We start from the raw sequence: 21,167 nt of genomic DNA, 5'->3' as shown, positions 1-21,167 counted from the left end.
GCAGATGGCGATATCTATCTTAAATTTACGGGTGCGGATATTTGATGACCATACCCTCACGGATGCGGATGTAGATACTTTGTAGATCTAAATGATTTAGAGGCGTATACTTAATTGTTAAAGGTAAATTTCAGCCAAATGATTCAAAATTATTTGTTACCACTTAATTGAAAGAAGAAATATAAGTGATACTCTTGTACATGTGTGTACACCTTCATATGAAGGTACAAACAGTAGCAGCGATACAGACTTTTTAGTCATTTTGGCACAATGTTATTTCGAGAGAGAGAGAGAGAGAGAGAGAGAGAGAGAGAGAGAGAGAGAGAGAGAGAGAGAGAGAGAGAGAGAGAGAGAGAGAGAGTCCTAAAAAATGCAATACCCTGCCTTTATGATTACAACTGCAGTAAATAACATGAAATCACATAAACAAATATGCTTTAAAACAAATATGGTTTAACAGAGCTAGTACTTATAAAGTATGTATATACTGTATGAAATGTGTTAATGTATCATGTATTCTGTATAGTAAAATAAAAAGCCAAATGTAGGAAACCCCCCCTCCAAATCTACTTTAAGCTACAATGTATAAGTATGAACTATTGAACACTGAGCAGAGGGTGATATCCTCATATCCGCTTGTCAAATTGTAAGTGTGGATGCGGATTTATAATAAATGAGGATAATCCATGGATGTAGATATCTGATACATCTCCATTAGAAATATTATCATTAGGGAAATCAGAAAGTGATGCCACAAGGGAATTTGAGAGTTAACATATGTAGATGAGATGATGAAGGTGAAGGAGATGGTGCAAATATTGTACAGTCCCTTAGGGAATAATACTTTATAGTGTCACCTGGGCTCCTGTGGGCACCAAAGAGTGGGAAGACTTGGATCCACTTGGATGAGAACAGTGAGAAGGGAGGCTTGAGGTGAGCGGAGATTTGTGGGAGATAAAGCACAGGAAAGATATGATTGGTAGAATTTCAGAGAGGCCATGTCAGATGGTGTTTTAAGTGATGATATGATAATGATGTGAACTGCAGATGTAGGCCATACCCTGGTTAAACTTTTTATTATTAATAGAAACTATTGCCTCTGTCAACTAGTACTTGTATTAGTTTCTGTTTGTATGTCTTGCTTACTCATTGTTCTTTAATTGTATTAGTTTCTTTATGCACATCCTGCTTACTCATTGTTCTTTAATTGTATTAGTTTCTTTATGCACATCCTGCTTACTCATTGTTCTTTAACCATGCAGATTTGAAATTGTAATCTTACACCTATGTCAGCTAATTACCACTTTCTATATTACACTAATGTCACTTAAGTGCTTCACCTGTGAAAGCTGGCAGAAAAATTGGTTTTATCTAGAATTATATTCCTTGATAAAAAATGTGTTGTAGTAATTAAGCTTTTGCAGAAATTATTCTTTCTGTCTCAAAAGTTTTCTGCATAAAGAACTTGATAGGTTATATCTACACTTTGAAATTTTAAAGATATGAAAAATGTTTTTAATAAGTTTTTTCGTTCTCTTTTAGATCTGAAGAACGTATCCGAGCTTTAGAGCTGTGTTCTTGGGGATTTGATAATGAGGCTGTATTGACTAGCTTCCTGAACCAGTTAGAGGCAACTGGAAATTACACTCGTGCTGTTGCTATTGCTGTCTTCAACCAACGTATAAGGCAGGCCATTCAAATTTTGCAACGAGGAGCAAAAGCCAGGAAGGATCCAGGTTTAAATTCAACTGCAATGGCTTTATCAGGTATTGTACAAAAATATTCATCAAAAATATATATATCCAAATAATTGTAAGTCTTATGTTTACAAGGTTTTGACTTAGATTTTATTGTATAGTGTTCATTTAGATTATTATTTTGGTAAGCAGTTTATAAACAGCAGATCACAGATTCTAAACTCTAATAGGTCTGTCGTAAGAGTTTGTGTCAGTAATAAAATATGGATTGTTATTACAAACCAGTAAATCATAAATAGCCTTCAACTGTATGGAACTAATCCAGATTCCACATTTTGTTGAGGTTCCTGGCTGTTGGATTAGGTTGAGCTTAGTAATTTTCTTAGAGCTTGTGGTTTGAGCTTGTCACAAGTGTTTCCCAATGGCATGTCTCATAACCACAAGCTAGTCTACACATCCTCAGATCTGGCAACTGCTCCAGGGGTGAGAATCTCTTTGCTGAGACTGCATGTCACAGTTGCTTGCTTCCCTGGCTTGAGCCTTTTTACTAGATTGATCTTGCACCTCTCCCCATATAAGGGTCTGTACCACTAAGCAAACCAGAGGTTCTGATTTTGTGTGTTTGTTCTAAAGGGAAGTAGCTGGTTGATTTAACTGATATTCCTGTTTTAAAGGGAAGTAACTGGTTGATTTAACTGATATCCCCATTGAGTTTACCCTCTGCATCCTTGACTAATTCCTGAAGGACCAGGAACACCTTGAACTCCAGAAAGTTGACTTGGTGCTTCCTGTCTGCCATCAAGTCATTTTGAATGACCAAGGTAATGAAATGGCAAATATAATATTTTTGGCAAGCAATCAAGGTATTTGACACCTAAGGTCCATCTTAAAATTAAACTAAACACACCACCATCCTTTGAGGATATGGTGACATTGCGTGGTAAGGGGAGAAAAAGTACTGGCTTCAAGAATGCATAAAAAATTAGTAAAATCTGGATAATAAAAGTACTGTGTTTAGGGATATTTTAGGGTAGTGAACAAGTATTCTCATGATCTTAAAAAAGTATATGGTCATGGTTCACTAATATACTAGGATAATAGGGGAAGGGATTAACATATTAATTACTTTTATAGGCTATTACTTGAGACATATTTATGTACACTTAAAAAAACCAGTGACAGAAAAGTGTATAATGATGAATAAGAAAGAAATAGACATTTTTTACCACTGGACGCAATGCATCAAATTGATGCACTATAATTTATGCATTCACTGTTAATGTAGCATAAGCTCATAAGTACTGAGACAGGGTTTTAGAGAATATATGCTGTTTAAAGTCATTAACAACAGTATTTGAAGAAAAATGTACTATAACGATGAATAAACTGGGAAGACTTGTTCATTTGTTCCGACACGGCATACAAACCTTCGGTCCTTTTACAATAGGAAGGTACTAGCGGCAGCTGGATAGGTCGTAAGCTTTCGAACAAGGGGTTCGGTAGTTAACTGCTTGTCCGACAGGCGCGCGCGCGCGACTGGGAGGTAAACAAATCACTTTTGCTTTCGGCCTGCTGGCGTGTGGACGTGTATCATCGCTCTCTGCCCGCTTCATCGTCGTTGCTTTCGCATGGTTGTGTTTTTCTTTTTCTATTTATCTAGTGAAACTGAATTGTAAGTACAATCATTTCATATTTATTTCCATTGAATTCAATTGTGAATTAAAGGATCTTGGTTTCACCACGCCCTCCGATTACCCGAGTGCCGGAACTGAAGGGCGTAAGTGCGGGAATTCATTTTCCCAGAAATGATCCTCGTATTGTGTATGCTCGGTGCCGAGGGCGGGAGAGCGCTCGCTCCGAGCGTTATATTTTGGTTGGAAATGGGTAGATGAAAATCGTAAGTAAGTGCTCTTTTCATTTATATTTTTTTTAAGACCTGTATGCGTTGCCGAGCGAATGCGCCTCGGCACGAAAATTTATTCTGTATGGAAGTGGAATCGCAAGTACAGTATTCTTTTTCATTTTCATATATTTATTTTGATTGTAGCAATACTCATTTTGGATCAGTTTTCGGAGCTACCCGGAAATTGATCCTTTACCCTTTTTATTTGAATGAAGTGAAATCGCAAGTGCAGTTCTTTTTCATTTTCATATTTTATTGAGATTGCATTGTTTACTTGGATCAATGTTTCCGCTATTTCCCGGGAATTGATCCTTCCCCTTTTTATTTGTATGAAGTGAAATCGCAAGCGCAGTATTCTTTTTCATTTTCATATATATTTTGATTGCATCAATTCATTATGGATCAAGGTTTCCATTCATAATCGGGAATGGGATTCTTTTACCCTTGCGCTCGGTACCGAGGGCGCAAATGCGCTCGATCCGAGCCCTTATTCATTGTGAAGTGAATCGTAATCAAGATTCTTTTTCATTTTATTTCCTTTTATTATTGATTGCATCAATATTTATTTGGTTCAAGTTCCGCTCAGTCGGGGAATTGATCTTATGCCCTTGCATTCGGGCCGAGGGCACGATTGCTCTCGGGCTCTTATTATTATTGTTGGGTACATGGGTGCTGTGCGGGGGTGGGGAACGAGAACCCCCCCCCCCCTGCTCAGCTCCCACAGATGGCCCTTCCCCTTGGGGGGGGAGGTTATCTGCGTTCTTCTCTCGCCCGATCCGTCGAGCGCGGGGGAGGGCGCTCGGTGCCCGATGTACAATTGTATTCGGGGTCTTCCACTCGTTCGGAGAGGGCTCACCCCCCCGCGCGAGGGACTTTCTTTCCCCCCCACTAATCGCTACTACTGTTATTTCCGCAGGTGCTACTGCCACGAGGGTGGACCTTGGTGAGGTATGGGCGTCCTTCCATTTGCAGGGCGTGCTAGTGTCCAGGGGCTGCGGTTCTATGTCTGGGCCTACTGCGGTCACCCATGGAGTGGTGACCACGCTCCAGGTGACGACGTCCCTCCTCACCTGGTGTACTCGCCTCACGTGGTAACAGTCTTGCCTACAGCCGCTGTGAAGTTGCCGTTTCGCCGTACCAAGAGGGGGGCGTGCCGCCGCCGCTCGTGGTTGCCGCGCTGCCGCGACCACACTTCCGCTGCCCTAGAGCTCGCCCCTGGACCTGCCGCCGGTACCAGGATGTTGCTGGCTGCTGCTCCACTTCCTGTGTTTCCGGTGCTGCCTGCCGTACTGCCGAGTCTGGGGCTGACTGGTCCATGCATGTTGCTGCGCTGGCTGTCCCTGCCGTTGCTGCGCTGGCTGTCCCTCCCCGCCGTTGCTGCGCTGGCTGTCCCTACCGATGCTGTGGCTGGCTGTGCCTGCTGTTCTGAGATGCCCATACCTGCTGACGTCGTCCCTGTTGCGGTGGTACTACCCCAGACTTTGGTCTGTCTGTACAGGTGCGTCCGGGCCCTGTGGCTTCGGCTACAGCAGCCCCGGCTCCGCCCTGGATAGCAGATCTTACGTCTGTCCTGAGGAAGCTGACGAAGAAGAGGAGGAAGGTGTCGTCGTCGTCGTCTTCATCTTCTTCATCGTCGTCGGCTGCCGCCTCTTCCCCTTCGACTTCTAAGGCTTCACAGCCGAGGAAGAAGAAGGTTGCCTCCTCCCTCCTAAAGAAAGAATCTCCCTCGGGAGCTTCTCGGGACCGTCTCACCTCGGTGGGACGGGAGGGTTCCTTCCGCTGGTCCTCCTGCTCTCGGGGGAGCGGGGCCCGTCTCTCTTCCGCAAGGAAGAAGAACTACGGGGACCAGAGGGGTACCGGCTAACACCGGTACTTCCTCGCCTGGTGTCAGTGGTTCTGCCACTGCATCAGGGTCCGTCTCGGCCTCTCGTTCACGGGAGGTACCGAGTGTACGGTCGCCTACCAGCGACCAGTGCAGCCAGGAACCAGACCTCTGAGTCCGCTCAGCGTCAGGTTCACGGCACGGGGCGGAAGACTGGTGACAGCCGCTCACGCGACTCTCACCAGACCAGCTCTCACTCTCGCGGCGACCAGCTGGCTACCCGGGGACGTGACGGTCCACGACCGGCCACGGGCTGAGGCTGGGAAGAGGTCCTCCCGTTCGCCGGTGCCAGCCACGGCTGGAACCAGCGACGTGGACGCCGTGAGGACAAGCACCGGTCTCACTGTGACAGTGGAGCCTGCAGGTCGCCTGACCGTCGCTCTCACAGAGAGCGATCGGGTACGGCAACCAGCACCAGCTCTTCTGACACTCGAGATCGGGGCCGCTGTGCTCAGTCCAGCCGTTCTCCACAGCGAGACGGTTCGACCAGGCCTGCAGCTCGATCGCCACCGCGGGTTGACGATCGCCTGCAGCCCTCCAAGCCTGCTGGTTCTGCCAGCGAGCGAGGAGGGAGCGTCAGGTCTGCCTCTCCTGTACCTTCACCTCCTCGGGTTACACCGGGAGGAGCGAGGTATTGAGGGTGATCGTGAGTGCGCCCCTCATGATCCCACCACGACGCCCCTACGTGCCAGGCACGGTTCTTGGACCGGCCAGGACGTATGCGCAAGTGGATGGAGAAGACCGAGAGGGCTGTCGCTGTTCCCCCTTCTTAGGAGGAAGGTTCTCGGAATATGCTCTTGTTCGAAGGGCTTAACGGTCCCACTCTGCAAGATGCTGTGACTTCCGAGATCCAGAGGAACTTTGCCGAGGTTATGGCGCTGATTCGTCAGCACAACGACCTTCGGTCCTCCTGAGGTTTCGACCTCGACGAGGACTGGAATGAGTCGGAGGACGGTATCGGCTCTCTCCTGTCAGGTGTCGATCAGCCCCACCCAGACGACGTTCACAGTGGCGGCAGACCCTTACCTACAGTATGAGTTCGTAACCCTCCTCGGGAAAACGTTTTCTCTGACGATACGTTTTCCCAGGCTCTGAGAGGCCATCGCCGTAAGGCGATGGCTGCCTCTTTTCTTCTCCAACTGCTAGTTCCGCTGGGAAGGCGAGCCAGTATCCAATTCCTCCCCCATTCCCTCTCTCCTTACGGCTACGAGGGAAAGGGGAGGGATCCTACAGAGATTTCTCTGTAAGATCCCACGTTAGGGGCTGCGCTACCGGGGGGACCTTCGGGTCCTACCTGACGTAAGCCCCGGTCGTTGAGGAGGGATCCTGCCCCTTTCTCGATTCCTACGGGAATCGAGAGGACCACCAGCCGATATCGTTTGACGAATTCGGTGGGGGGTTTCGCAGAGTGCTTAGAATTCTACGGAATTTCTAGCGCACTCAAGAGTGTTCGAGTTTTTTACGATCTCCAAACACTTAGGCGAGACCACGGTCCAAAGTGAGCGAGAATCCCCGATAATTGTTACACGATAATCGGGAACCTCGCTTATGCTCGAATTCCTGTAATTTCTAGCATTTGGAAGAAGACTGCTGCTGAAAGAAGAGTATCTCACAGTAGGCGATTAACCTGGAATAGAGAAGAACGGACGGGAACTTTCCAGTTTGGCTTGAACTATCGTCTTCGGTATTCTGTTCACCATTGAAGCTTTCCTTTGGGAAAGACTTCTCCTTCACTCTCTTGACTAGAGAACGAAGGCGGTCGATCTCCAATCCTTATTCTCATTCCTCGAGGGGAAAAGAATTTAGGATGGAGGTCGTGGTTACAGAACCGACTAAATATACTACGGATATACCCTCGCGACAGATTCTTTTAACAGTTGAATTGTCCGGGGGGTAGGCGCATACCGTAGTTAACTCTACGGTTTGTGACCGAGACGAATTGTATCTTAATTGAACTGCAACTCGGGGTTGCCTGCAACCTCCCAGCAGTTATCAGTTTCGATTTTAGATACTTGGTATTGTCATGACAACACCAAATCAGCTTTTGTATTTACCGAAATCCCGTTTCGGTTAAAATATAATTGGGGGGGCTCGAGCGTATTCTTTATGCTCGATGGTTCTAGCCGAACGCATTCCTTCGTGGAATAATGGATTACCTGGCAACTCAGGATGACGAGTCACCGAGAGCTACTGCGTATTGAACTGCCTGATTGCACGGTCGGTTACGTCTCTCTCTCCCCTGGTTTGATTGACTACCGAACCGTATCTCTGCCCAACAATCATGGACTTAGGTCTCTGATTAACGGGGATTCTCGCAATAATGAAGGACCATCTACTGCTGTGACGCTCGATTTCATCGCCTTCGACATTGCGAGAATTTTCAACAGAGATATCTCTTGGACTCTTTCATCTTTCTGTTTACCGCACGGTAACAGAAGTCTGTACTAGTCAACCGCTGCATCGCACCGCGATAATGCGAATGATTTTTGCAGACATCTGAGTTTGTCTTCAAAATATCTCGTATTCGTAGGTGTGCAATTATTCATTGCTCGCCCCGAATTAACAGATATGTCAGAAGACATCGCCTACTCTCCGACCTGACAGCTCTACTTCCAAATGTTCAGCCCATGAGAAGCAGTTCTTCAGGCAGTATTTCCCTGTCTTCATTGCTGAAAAGCGCTCCGCTTTTATTGCAACTACGATCCTCACCGGACAGCAATGAATAGCGGTTAGCGTTCTCAGTCTTTGTAGCACAGGTTCAGAATCTTGAGAATCCTTCTCTCGGTTCAGCTGTGAAGACGTAGGTTGCATTTTCTGTACACCTTCGTCTTCAACGACACATAGTGTTGTTTCTCCTTAGCCGAGAATCAACTATACTATGAGATATCTTGCCATCAGGGACCTCGGTCTCTAGAAGGCAATTGACTTTCGCCTGTTGGGCACATGCCTTAAGAGAGTCATCACCTTGCCTTCTGGCATCGGTGACGAACAAATTATTTGTTTAGTCTATTGGCATAACCCTTTTAAGGCGAAGGTCACGTGACTTGCTCGGGTGCTTGGACAACTTGCCTCCTACGGAACGCAGTCAGTCGGCAGCTGTCAGAGCGCCCAAGTCTGTTACGAACTTCGCTGTGGACTTAGTTCGGTTGTTCCATAACAGTCTTTTCTTCGTCCTAACGGCTTGTCACAGTACCCATACCATCGACACCCACCATTGAGTGTCGGTGTCCTATCCACTACCGAGAAGAACAACTTCGCTGCAGACGGATAGACCAGTATGGGTACAGGACATCCCACCGAAGTCGAGAAGAGGGATAGGTCATACGACATTCCCTTCTTTTCCTCTGAGGTAATTGCATGACTTTTCCTGCGAAGTCAAGCATCCAGGGGATGGGGATTCGTGACGTTCGATTTCGTACCGAATTCGTAGCGAAGACTCTGAACCCTTCGGTTCCTGACGATCGGTTAGAGTCCTTCACAATCCCCTCCCTAATGGACTTCACCGCCTTCGATGCGAAGGAGATGCTGCTTTGTCCCTTTGTTGAAAGCGCGACCGCGCTTTCTGAAGAAACTCGACATCCCAGGCTGAGTGTTGAAGACTCTTTGTCAGCACCAAGATGACCTAGAAGTACACTCCCTCGAGTTACACAAGAACTCTCCGTGGCGCAGGTACTGAAGGCAGGGGTCTGGTACAACCAGACCACTGGCACCTCCTTCTACCTTTTGGATATTGCCCACAGGTCCTTGGATCGTTTTCCTTGGGACCCGTGGTGGCTGCTCAACACGTTGTGTAGCTAACCCAGACCCTAGCAGGCTGAACAGCATCGAGTCCTGGTGTGACTGTAAGAATAGATAAGTGAATGAGAGAGTGACTGGCTTCTCTTCCTATCTTTTTCTCCCCCTCTACCTGTGGGTAGAGGGATACGGTCATCACCATTGCTGGATAAGGACGAGATGCCGGTGAGCTACTCGACAGAGCCCCATCCTATCCCTTTCACTAGGGATGGGAGCGAATATCCACCACTCCTCCTACAAGGGGGGGAAGTGGATGCCAACAAGAGACAAACCATAACTTTATGTTGCCTCTTGCAAATAGGAACTTGTTCTTGTTTGCTGGTACGAAGAGATACGCTTGCCTCTCTCTTAGTACTTGGTCCAGAAGGTCTGACCATTGATCCTGCGGTGCACACCCCGATCAATCGGACAGGAGGCTGGGATCCATCCCTCGCTCTTACGACCAGGGAGGCATTCCAAGGTTGGGCGAACACCAGTCTGTTCACAAAAGACTCAGATTCCTCCCACCAAGAAGTGAGTCTTCCTATTGTAAAAGGACCGAAGGTTTGTATGCCGTGTCGGAACAAATGACAATTTGTCCAAAATTGCATTTTTCCTAACTACAAACCTGAGGTCCTTTTACACATAGTCCCACCTCATGCCACCCCTCACTCTGCAGTTTTTGCTTGGGCCAAAAGCAAAAGTGATTTGTTTACCTCCCAGTCGCGCGCGCGTGCCTGTCGGACAAGCAGTTAACTACCGAACCCCTTGTTCGAAAGCTTACGACCTATCCAGCTGCCGCTAGTACCTTCCTATTGTAAAAGGACCTCAGGTTTGTATAGTTAGGAAAAATGCAATTTTGGACAAATTGTCATTTTATTGACAAAATGATCTACCTCAAAGCATCTGGCTATGATCCACTCAGTACCATAATGACAGTTGTATATTTGTTTTTTAATTTATAAAATTCCATATTGTAAATATAAACAAGCATTTTAAAATCCATTACAAAAATGTAATGGGGATTGTTAAGAACAATAGTAATAACCATCAAGGAAATAGTAATTTAATTAGCAATTTGCAGACTGTTTATGTTCACAGGAACTTTAATTATACAAGTTCAGTGTACATTGTCATAGTGGCTGAAGATTATGATTTTCCTATGCATAGCTAATATGCTAAGCATATATCAGTAAAAAAATAAATAAAAAAGTAAATTTATCTTATTTTGTTAACGGTGCCAGACATTTTTCTTTTATAGGTTACACAGAAGAACGGAAGGGACTGTGGAGGGAGACGTGCACTGGCCTGCGTTCGCAGCTGAGTGACCCTTATCTTCGTGCTATGTTTGCTTTCTTAACAGATGATGCAGATTCATATGACCCTGTTTTGGTAAGTCATTAATGGGTATTTTACTTATCGTTAAATATCCTAAAAGAAACAGAATGGTCATCCATTTCATAAATTGTGTAAATCATAGATTGTCAGCTGAGCAGAATAGTCATCTCTATAATGAAATGTATATGATAGCAATGTGTTTTAAGTTTTCTTTTCATTGAGGGAGTTTTTTTCTATGTATTTTATTATTATTAAATATGTACTCTAATTGGACCATGCAAGTTTAAAATGCTGTAGCACTAATATTAAGGCTTAATTTTTATAACTGTATTGACAATTTCTGACTCTTAGTAGGCCATTAACCTTTAACTGATTGTGGGTAAAGGTAGCTTTGCATTAGTACTTTGATAGGGTAAAGTCCTCTGCCTCCTGTTTCACTGCATAAGTCAGTCGATATCCTGTAGCACTGATTTCGTCAGTGCTTAAAATCTCCTTTCTCTAATGCTTAACATCTTTCTGTTATATTGCCTTGTGAATGAGTTTTCTGTGGTGATGCTTTATATACTATTATAGTTTTGTGCATATATTTTTATTTTTATTTTAGTGTTGTTTGCCAGTGGAGCCTTATAATATGAAATACAGTGGTCCCCCGTATTTGCGGGGGATGCGTACCAGACACCCCCCCCGCGAATAGTTAGAACCCGCAAATAATTGTAACCCCTATAAAAATGCTTGAAGTTTCCTGTTTTGTTAGTTAAAACTCAAGAAAAAAACCTATAGACATTTTTATACCTGTTTTTTTTAATAGTTTTATCACAAAAAGTCCATTTTATGATAAAATTGATAAAAAAACAGGAATTTGTGAATATTTCTCATAGAAAAATATGGTGAATAGGCAAATTTCCTGTGAATAATGGGGGAAATGCGTGAATCCGTGGATACGGGGCCCCCATTGTATATGGGGCTTTATTTATACTGTGTCCTTACATTGTATAAATATAATGGAGGAGTGGTGCGTATGGTGTGTCATGTATGAATGTAATAGATGGACTATCTGTATGGTGTGTGATGCTACATCTAGAGATCATAATGTACTGTTACTAGTGTTTTCAACTAGAAGGGCAGAAGACCTGAACAAGTTTTCACATAATGATTAAGCACAAGAAAAATGGATAGGCATGGAGTGAGATGCTGTCTAGAATAAATATGGCAGATTTGGTAAAAAATATTTTTATATTAATATGTAGGTTATTTTTTAATTGCCCTACTTAATATTTTGGATTATCGAGAAATTAAATATGTAAAATACTAAGGAAAACAATTGAGATATTCATTGTTTGATTGAATAAATAGACTGCCACATCCTATGGGCTTGATTCTTGGTAACATTAGATGAAAGAAAAACTCTCTCTCTCTCTCTCTCTCTCTCTCTCTCTCTCTCTCTCTCTCTCTCTCTCTCTCTCTCTCTCTCTCTCTCTCTCTCTCTCTCATTAGGAGCAGGCAGATTTGAAAATTTTAAAGATATCATTACTCACATTTTTGCATGAAATATTTTAATTAGAGTATAAACTCACTGGCATGATCAATATGGGCAATAGTAATCTTTGTTAATTTATCAGAATTGTCAGATTTTAGTAGATTTTGTAATTACTTGTACAAGCTCAAGGGTAAAGATTATATTGAACATTTTAATCTTTTTGTTCAGAGTGAAACAGAAATTGCCATTCAGGATCGTGTGGCATTTGCTTGCTCTTATCTCAGCGACTCAAGGCTGAAGGAGTATTTGGAACGTCTCAATGCTCGTCTGACCGAAGAAGGAAATCTGGATGGCATTCTTTTAACAGGTATTGTTTTCTCTCTTGTGTAAAAAAGCTTTTAAGGGCCTGGCCTTCATTGTATTTAATAGGTGGGATTAATAAACCAAGATTTATTATACTAAGAAGTGCAGTATCTGCGTTAATGAATTAAAATGGACAAACCCATTGTATGGCTGTAGTTTAAGTTTTTTGGTGCTTAAGCAACCTGTCTCAAATGATCAGGATGGCTAGATTTTTTTTTTTTGTCAATTTTGTTAGAGTGAATTTCAGAAGTTGACTAAGTTTTTTCTATTAATTATTATATATATACAAGTTACAAAAGCAAAGACGAAAAATTTTACTGCTCTACATACGAAAAGTTTTCAAGATACGAAAGGTTTCTGAAAGTCCGAGATTCGCCCCATAACAATTTTGAAACTCGCGCCGCACGCCGCCATCTTAGTTATCGTAGACTCGCCACCATCCTCCTGCTCTCCCATTGGTTCTTGATGCTAGCCAAGCCATGAGATCCTTCTCTCTGATTGGCCAGCATCCCTCCCATCATGCATCTTCTATAAGTAGCTCGGCCACTTCGCACCCGAAACTTTACCGTACGCATTCGGCATTCGTTCGCTCCAACGATTTCGTTTAGTAACGTAAATTCGTTAGTGATTTCGTTGCAGTACATATTATGGTGTTGTGCGAAGACTGTATTATTACGTATTTGTGTAACTTTACGTAAATTAACGTAGTCATGGGTCCCAAGAAAGTTGAAATTCATGGAAAGAAGCGCATGCTGTCTCTGGAGACAAAGATGGAGATCATAAAGAAGTACGAAGCTGGTATGCGATTGAGTGTGATCGCAAAGGAATACGGCCGTAATCCGTCGACAATAGGCACCATCCTTAAACAGAAGGATGCCATCAAAGCAACTACACCATCGAAGGGCATCACTATTTTGTCCAGCAAGAGGAGCCATGTGCACGACGAGATGGAACGGCTGCTCCTCGTCTGGATAAAAGACAAAGAAATCGCTGGCGATACAGTAACGGAGACGGCAATCGCTCACAAGGCCAGTGCTATTTTCGGCGATTTGATTGCGCAGGCGGAAGACGACGGAGGGGAAGGGACTTCAACGCAAACCCCAGAGTTCAAGGCTTCGCATGGCGGGTTCGAGAAATTCCGTAAACGGACTGGCATCCATTCGGTGGTGCGTCATGGGGAGGCTGCCAGCTCGGACACGAAAGCGGCCGAAGCATTTAAGAAGACTTTCGACGAGATGATGACCAAGGAAGGCTACAGTTCTCAGCAGGTTTTCAACTGTGATTGAGACTGGCCTTTTTTTGGAAAAAAATGCCTCATCGGACGTACATCACGGAGGAAGAGAAGAAGCTACCCGGGCATAAGCCTATGAAAGACAGGTTTACGCTCGCACTTTGTTCGAACGCCAGTGGGGATTGCAAGGTGAAGCCCCTACTGGTGTATCACTCCGAGACTCCTCGAGCCTTCAAGGCCCACAAAGTGTTGAAGGAGAAGCTTCCAGTGATGTGGAGAGCTAATGCAAAAGCCTGGGTAACGAGGCTTTTGTTCACGGAGTGGGTAAATCTGTGTTTCGGCCCGACTGTGAAGAGTTTTTTGCAAGAGAAACGCCTCCCCCTGAAATGTCTGCTGGTGTTGGACAATGCCCCTCCCCACCCTCCTGGCCTCGAGGAAGATATCCTAGCGAAGTATTCCTTCGTTAAGATTCTTTTTCTTCCGCCCAACACCACCCCTCTCCTCCAGCCCATGGACCAGCAAGTGATAGCGAACTTTAAGAAGCTGTACACGAAACATCTTTTCAAAAGATGTTTCGACATCACCGATACCACAAACCTCACCTTGCGTGAATTTTGGAAGGAGCATTTTGACATCGTCATATGCATCCGACTCATCGACCAAGCATGGCAGGAGGGGTTCGAGGCGAACCTTGAATTCCTCGTGGAGGAAACTCTGGCCTGATGCCGTATCCGACCGAGACTTCGAGGGATTCGACGTGGCGAAGCTGGTGCTGCTGAGTCCGAAACAGTTGACGATCCCGAAACTGTTTTGGAACCAGATCTTGACGAGATCGTTGCACTCGGCAAGTCTATGGGGCTGGTCGTCGACGAGGACGACATCAACGACCTTCTCGAGGAGCACCAAGAGGAGCTTACGACGGATGACCTAAAGGAGTTGGAGGCCATGCAACATAACGTCGTTCAAGAGGAGTTCTCCAGCAGCAGCGATGAAGAGGAGGAGCCTATGACAACAGCAGAAATTAAGGAGGTCTTAGCCGCTTTTCATAAAGTGCAATCGTTCATAGAAAAAAAAAGACGCCCCGAAAAGGCTCACACAGGTCGTATGCTTGCACAGTTTGATGACGTTTGCCTGAGTCGTTTCAGGAACATTGTCAAAAGCAGGCAGAAGCAATCTTCCTTGGATAGTTATTTTTTAAAGAGGCCTTCAGCATTAGCAGGAGTGAGCAAAAAGGAAGAACCAGGTGATAAAAAACAAAGTTGAAAGCAAAAAGGAAGAACCAAGTGATGAAAAACTGAACGTTGAAAGTGGTGATGAAGTCGAAATTCTTTAAAAAAAAAAAAAAAAAAAAGCCTACGTAAAAGTAAAAAAAAAAAAGTTAAAAATAAAAAAAAAATTAAAAAAAAGCCTACATAAAAGTAAAAAAAAAGTTAAAAATAAAAAAAAAAGAAAAAAAAATTTACCTAATTTTTAGATTTTTGTAAGTTAAGTGTTACAGTTTTGTTAATGTTTTTCGTAAATTTTATTTTTATAGTTTTCCTTAAATTTTTTGTGTTTTCGTAAAGTTAAGTGTACGTACGTTATCTGCCGTTTGTCCTCCTCCTCCTCCTCTGCCACCACTTTCGGAGATAGCCTCACTCGAAAGGTAAGCTTCGAACATTTTACGTTATAGTAATATTTTCTTGTACACTAATTATACACTTTATTACAGGTTTGGATTTTTATTCTTAATTTAGGTATTGAATGGTCCAAATTGTTGTAGTATTTCATTGTTTATAGGTCAATTTAGCTTTATTATGAAATTTAATGGGGTGTTTTTGGAGGGCTTGGAACGGATTAGCCATTTTACATGTAAAATGTGTTCCAAGATACGAAAAACTCATTATACGAAGGCCGCCTCGGAACGGATTAATTTCGTATCTCGAGGTACTACTGTATTTTGTTAACCTATACAGTGTTCCCCCCGTGTTAAAAGGGGATAGGTACCAGGTCTGCTAGCGAATAGCTAGAACCTGCGAACAGTTGCAACCCCCATAATAAAAATGCTTAAAACTGCCTATTTTGTTTGGTAAAACTCAAGAAAAATCCACTAAAATTGTTTATACTTGGCTTTTTAATAGTTTTATCACAAAAAGTGCATTATGATGAAATTGATAAAAGAACCCAGGAATTTGTGGATATTTCTCATAGAAAAATACTGCGAATAGGCAAATTTTCTGTGAATAACAGGGGTATATATTCCATAGAGGAATCTGTGAATACATGAGTTCGCGAATCCACAGTTCGTGAATATGGGGGGTTCACTTTGTCAATTTGTGATGTTATATCTTGTTCATATCAAAGTTATCAATCATATTAGAGCCCACATTTAGAGCCCAAGTGTCCTCAGACAAGTATCTTATGTAGTCTGATAGACGAAGAAGCAGAATAGCTAAGAAAATCTGCTAGTGCATCCATACCAGTTGCCCAGTGACAGTTCACCTTATTGTTTTGCATTTCTCTGTGCTGTACACATAGTTGCAAATTCTCCCCAATATCAGTTTGGCAATTTGAAATTCATTAGTTCTGTACAGCTTTTGATTTGTTTCAATTTTTTACTATTGATATAATCCTTTTTGTTAATTTTCCTTAAAAATAAGTAAACTTCAAGTAATGAGGCATTCCCCGGTTATCAGTGCTGATAATTGGGTATTGCTGCCGATACATACCAAACAGGGGTGCTGTTAATTCACCGATTTTCACTTACCAGCGATTTTCGCTTTTATCATGAAGCCTTCGGAACGGAAACCCCACCAATAAGTAGGAGCCTGCCTGTACTTACTGCTTATATCTTAGCCATCCTGCCTGCAAATGTTACAGCCCTTTCTTCTTGTTCATATTGAATTTTGCTCAGTGTTATCTTATGTGCCTATCCTACCCTTTTTGAATGGTGCAATCCTGTTGCACCTGCTATACCTATGATTCTTGCACTTGTTTTTGTCATGCATTCTTGCTTTGTGCTTGTTATTGATACAGTACTTGCTGTACTATCTGTGGTTCCATAGGCTGCACTGTTTATTAGGTTATTAAGCCAGGGTGCTTCTGAGGCAGTCGCATTCACTTCCAACTATCAGTATCTTGACCTTAGAGCTATTCATCTACTTTATGTCCATAGAGCAGGAGGAACTGCTTCTGTTTCTCTTATGCAAAGGAAATTGGATGCAGTAACTATTATTGTGATCATCATTCAAACTGTGGGCATGGTCCTTACTGCTGTTGCAATTCATTACTAGAAGTAAGAAAAGATTGTGTAATTGGCGATCACTGTCATGGCAGCTCCAAGTGTTTGTTTGTTTGGAGGTGTGGGGGGCTGGTGCTATTCCAGCTAGCACTCCTTAAATATTCCATGAAGTGACTGGTTCTGGATCTCTAACTTTATACAGTAGGGCCTTGTTAATCATGGGGGATAGGGCCCAGAACCCCCCGTGATAAGTAAATACCCGTGTTATCCTGGTACCCCCCCTGAAAATTGCTTTAAACCGCCTACTTTAATAATTAACCCACCCAAGACCACTATTTCAATGTTTATAACTGCCTACTTTAGTTCAAGCACCAAATATTTCTTCAACTATCACCTTAAACTAAATTCAAGACAGTTTCAAAGTTATTCTTTCCTATCTTCCAATTTCCCCTGCATCAGATCAGCAAACAAAATTATAATTACCTAACAGTTCCTTTCTATTTTCATGATTTGGCTGCTGCACCAAACTAAAAGTACATAGTATATCTATTTCGTGGAATGAACCATATAATTTATGATAAAAACAAAAAAACATGATTTTTACTGTAATGATTACAGCACCCAACTATAATATTAATGTATAAACAGCAAAATACAGCAATAAAAATCTAGTTTTGTCTTTTGTTTACGTTTAGAATCAGCTGATGGACGTTTATTACCGAAAGAATTATTTTGGAAAACAATTTAGTTGCTAAAAGAAACGAATTTATTAATGGAATTATTATTATTATTAACTTTGTACATAATAGTTTATGATATTAGATACAGTAATTTCATATTTCAATTTGAGGAGAGAGAGAGAGAGAGAGAGAGAGAGAGAGCGAGAGAGACGAGAGAAGAGAGAGAGAGAGAGAGAGAGAGAGAGGAGAGAGGAGAGAGAGAGAGAGAGGAGCAGCTTAGGACGAGAATAGCTTGAGAGAGCAGCTTGGGACTAGAGTACTGTTGACTATCTTAGCTCGAGAATAACAATAAAATTTGTATTTTAAATATTTTATGATGATAAGAAATGAAGCATGGATAGTGATAAGATATTCTCTTGTATACTGTTATAATATATGATAATCATTGAGTCAACTATAAAAGTTGTATTGAAGAACAGTTTCGTAAATCACAGAAAGAATAAAAATATGGCAACACATTTTTATTCTTTCGGGGACCATCTTGTTCTTTTATTATGATAATAATAGGTCAGTATTATAGTTTTTTTTCTGTAAGTGATGAGAGAGAGAGAGATTTTGCTATTTACATTCATAGTATTTGAAAATTTGTGAATGAGTTTTATTCTAAAAATGCATTTAGTCATGAAAAGAAGAAGAAAACAGTATATAATTAGCGACACTTGCTCTATGATAAAATTCGTGATTTCGTTAATTTTCCAGAATATACGTAGCATTTGGGCTTCACAAAAAAAGTAAGTGAAGTGATTTATGACAGAGTTTAGAGGATACTTACGTAAAAATACATCGGTACTTTTTAGAACGGTGACATCACAGTGGTCATATGTATTTTTTTCGTGAATGAATATACATTTATGATAAAAAATAGTTACTGTACTGCTTAGAGTACCATACTGTAATATTAATGTAATCACATCAAAATAAAGTAATCATTGTTCATTGTATACTGTAAACATGTAAAGTGTATTTTTGTCTTTTGAAAAGTGGATTCCCCAAGGAATTATTCCTTGAAGAGGCTTTTTATTATGAAGATATGCCAATAATATATAAGATTTGCGTTTTATTATGAATATATGACAATAATATATAAGGTAAAAATGGTTTTATTACGTTTACGCTTCGTCGCCGATTGCAAACAACATTCGATAATCTATGACAATTATCGTTTGTATGACTGCAGTGTTCAGAGAAGTTGATTACGTTATACCAAAACAATAATGAAGTTCGAATTGAAAATTGATGTGTTCCTAAATGTTATTACTACTGTAATTAAACTACTACTATTAACATTTCTAAAAGGTTAAGAATGACAAAGGTGCTGTGAAGTTTAACTAAATGTTCACATTTCTGCTGGCCGCTCAACTACAAGTTGATGTCAATGACGTGGAATTATTCCATGAATAGGCTATATATTATGAAGATATGCCAATTATATATAAGGTGAGAATGGTTTTATTACCTTTATTGTCAGTTAATATCATTATGTGAATCTGTTCATGCATTTGTTGGTTATCGGAACCGGATGAGGCTTAGCCTACCACTGACAAGCCCCGATTCTGTGATTCATACCAGCGATATATAGACTGAGAAGTGGTCCAAGGAAAAACCCGTGATTAACTGAATCCGTGATTGCTGATCTGCGACTAAGCGAGGCCCCACTGTATGTAATACTGAAACTGGACATCAGGAAAATGCTATTGTTGATGAGTAGAACCTGTAAGAGGAATTTCCTTGAGCCTGGCCTATGGCATGTTTACTTGTGGAGACACAGTAACTAGGTAGCAGTTACTACTAGAGGTGCAGTCACTGGAAGAGAAAGCCACTGCTTCTTCACTGGAAGAAGAATGGTCACTGTTGCAGAGGCTGTCAATGGAAATAATTTTCCACCATTGGAGATGGTTGCAGCTGTAGAAGTAGGCACTGTAAGTGTTGGCAAAGCTGAAATGGTGTCATCTATCAACTGCTTCTGCTTATGCATTGCCATTTATGGATGAAAATGTAAATCTCAGGTAGGACAGGCACATATAAATCATCTTCAGTCACGGGCATATCAACTGGATTGGTGGTGAACAAAACAGAATCTTAGTAGGCAAGCTAAATGATTAGAAACAAATTGAAAACTCTCTCTCTCTCTCTCTCTCTCTCTCTCTCTCTCTCTCTCTCTCTCTCTCTCTCTCTCTCTCTCTCTCTCTCTCTCTCTCTCTCCTTCCTGAAACATGTTATACATGTTATTTTCTTGTAAGTTTTGATAAAGTTACACTGTATTATGCTGTCACTACCCTAATATGTTTGATTCTCGGGCATTCCACTGAGAGGTGAGAGATGTATATTTCTGGTAATAGAAGTCCACTCTGAACGTGGTTCGGAAGTCGTGTAAAGCCGGTCCCATTGCTGAATAACCACTGGTTCCATGCAATGTAAAAACACCATTCAAACAAACAAACTAACAAACTACACTAATATTACAGTGTAAGGAAATTCAGTGAATTTACATTAAAATGTTCACGGTTAATTTACTGAAATGTCATCTGTGGTAATATACATATTTAATAAATCTTGCACACACACATATATAAACAGGCACGTGATTGAGATGAATACATAAACAGACATGTGACGGATGAAATATTTAATTAGATTTTGAATATAATTACACCAAGTGAGAGTACGAAATAATGGCTACCTACTTGGTACAAAATATACAAACCAAATTCATACACATGCATTGTATACTGCATTTGCAGTTGTTCATATGCGGAACAATGCAGTCTTAATAGGATAATCTTCTAGCACCAGCTAGAAATTGGCTAAAAAAAAATCAAGATTGTAAAGCTAGGAATCTGTGACATTTGGCAACTCGCATACAAGGTGGAAACTGGTCACTGACCAGGCTTGGAACCTTGTGACATGTCAGTCCTTCTTTGACCACCTTGGAGAGTAGCCGCATTGCGCTCTCCTTCCCAAGCCAGTTGCTTTGGTTGCCCATTATTTCTTTGCATTTTAGTGTGTGTTTGTGTCTGTCCTTTGATCATGGATTTTTCCAAGAGTTCCAAGCTCCATCAACAGATGTGTTTAGGAGTTCAGAGATTTTCATGTTCCAGGTTTTTTGCTTCTTCTATTACAGATCCTCATTGGACTTGCAGTAGGTGCCATGTAAATTTTTGTACTAGCTGTAATCCATGCCTGGAATGTCGTTCCTGGCCTATATCTCAGTGGAGGGCTTTCTATAAGAAGAGGGAGCACCATAAGGTGTCAGCTTATTTGTCTTGGGAAGGTTTTTCGTCTCCCCAGGCAGAAACTTTGGCATCTCCTCCTTGCAATAGTCTTCCTCCTGCATCTTTTGTTCCCATGTCCATGTCCTTTTCTTCCATTGATTTGTCTTTGTAAGTATCGGACAGTGCATGTGATATTTTTTATGTTAAATGAGGTCCCCCCTCTCTTGTGGGAGACTGTCAAACTCCCTCAGAAGAGTGACTCACCCTCAGCTCCCTTTGTTTCAGATTTGGACCATTCCAGCTTTTATCAGATACTATTGTCATATTGAA

The 21,167-nt window shown here is 42.0% G+C and overlaps 1 protein-coding gene across 1 annotated transcript in view; it reads left to right on the top strand.

The window, feature by feature from the left end:
- Nucleotides 1–21,167, top strand: part of LOC135217300 (GATOR2 complex protein MIOS-A-like) — a 189,681-nt gene that overhangs the window by 110,732 nt on the left and 57,782 nt on the right. Inside the window, 3 exon segments of the mRNA XM_064253066.1 lie at nucleotides 1,543–1,766; nucleotides 10,518–10,648; nucleotides 12,300–12,438. Coding sequence (XP_064109136.1) covers nucleotides 1,543–1,766; nucleotides 10,518–10,648; nucleotides 12,300–12,438 — 494 coding nt within the window.

Source organism: Macrobrachium nipponense, chromosome 7, assembly GCF_015104395.2.
Source record: "Macrobrachium nipponense isolate FS-2020 chromosome 7, ASM1510439v2, whole genome shotgun sequence".
Taxonomy (NCBI): Eukaryota; Metazoa; Arthropoda; class Malacostraca; order Decapoda; family Palaemonidae; genus Macrobrachium; species Macrobrachium nipponense.
This window is presented reverse-complemented; position numbering and strand designations above follow the sequence as displayed.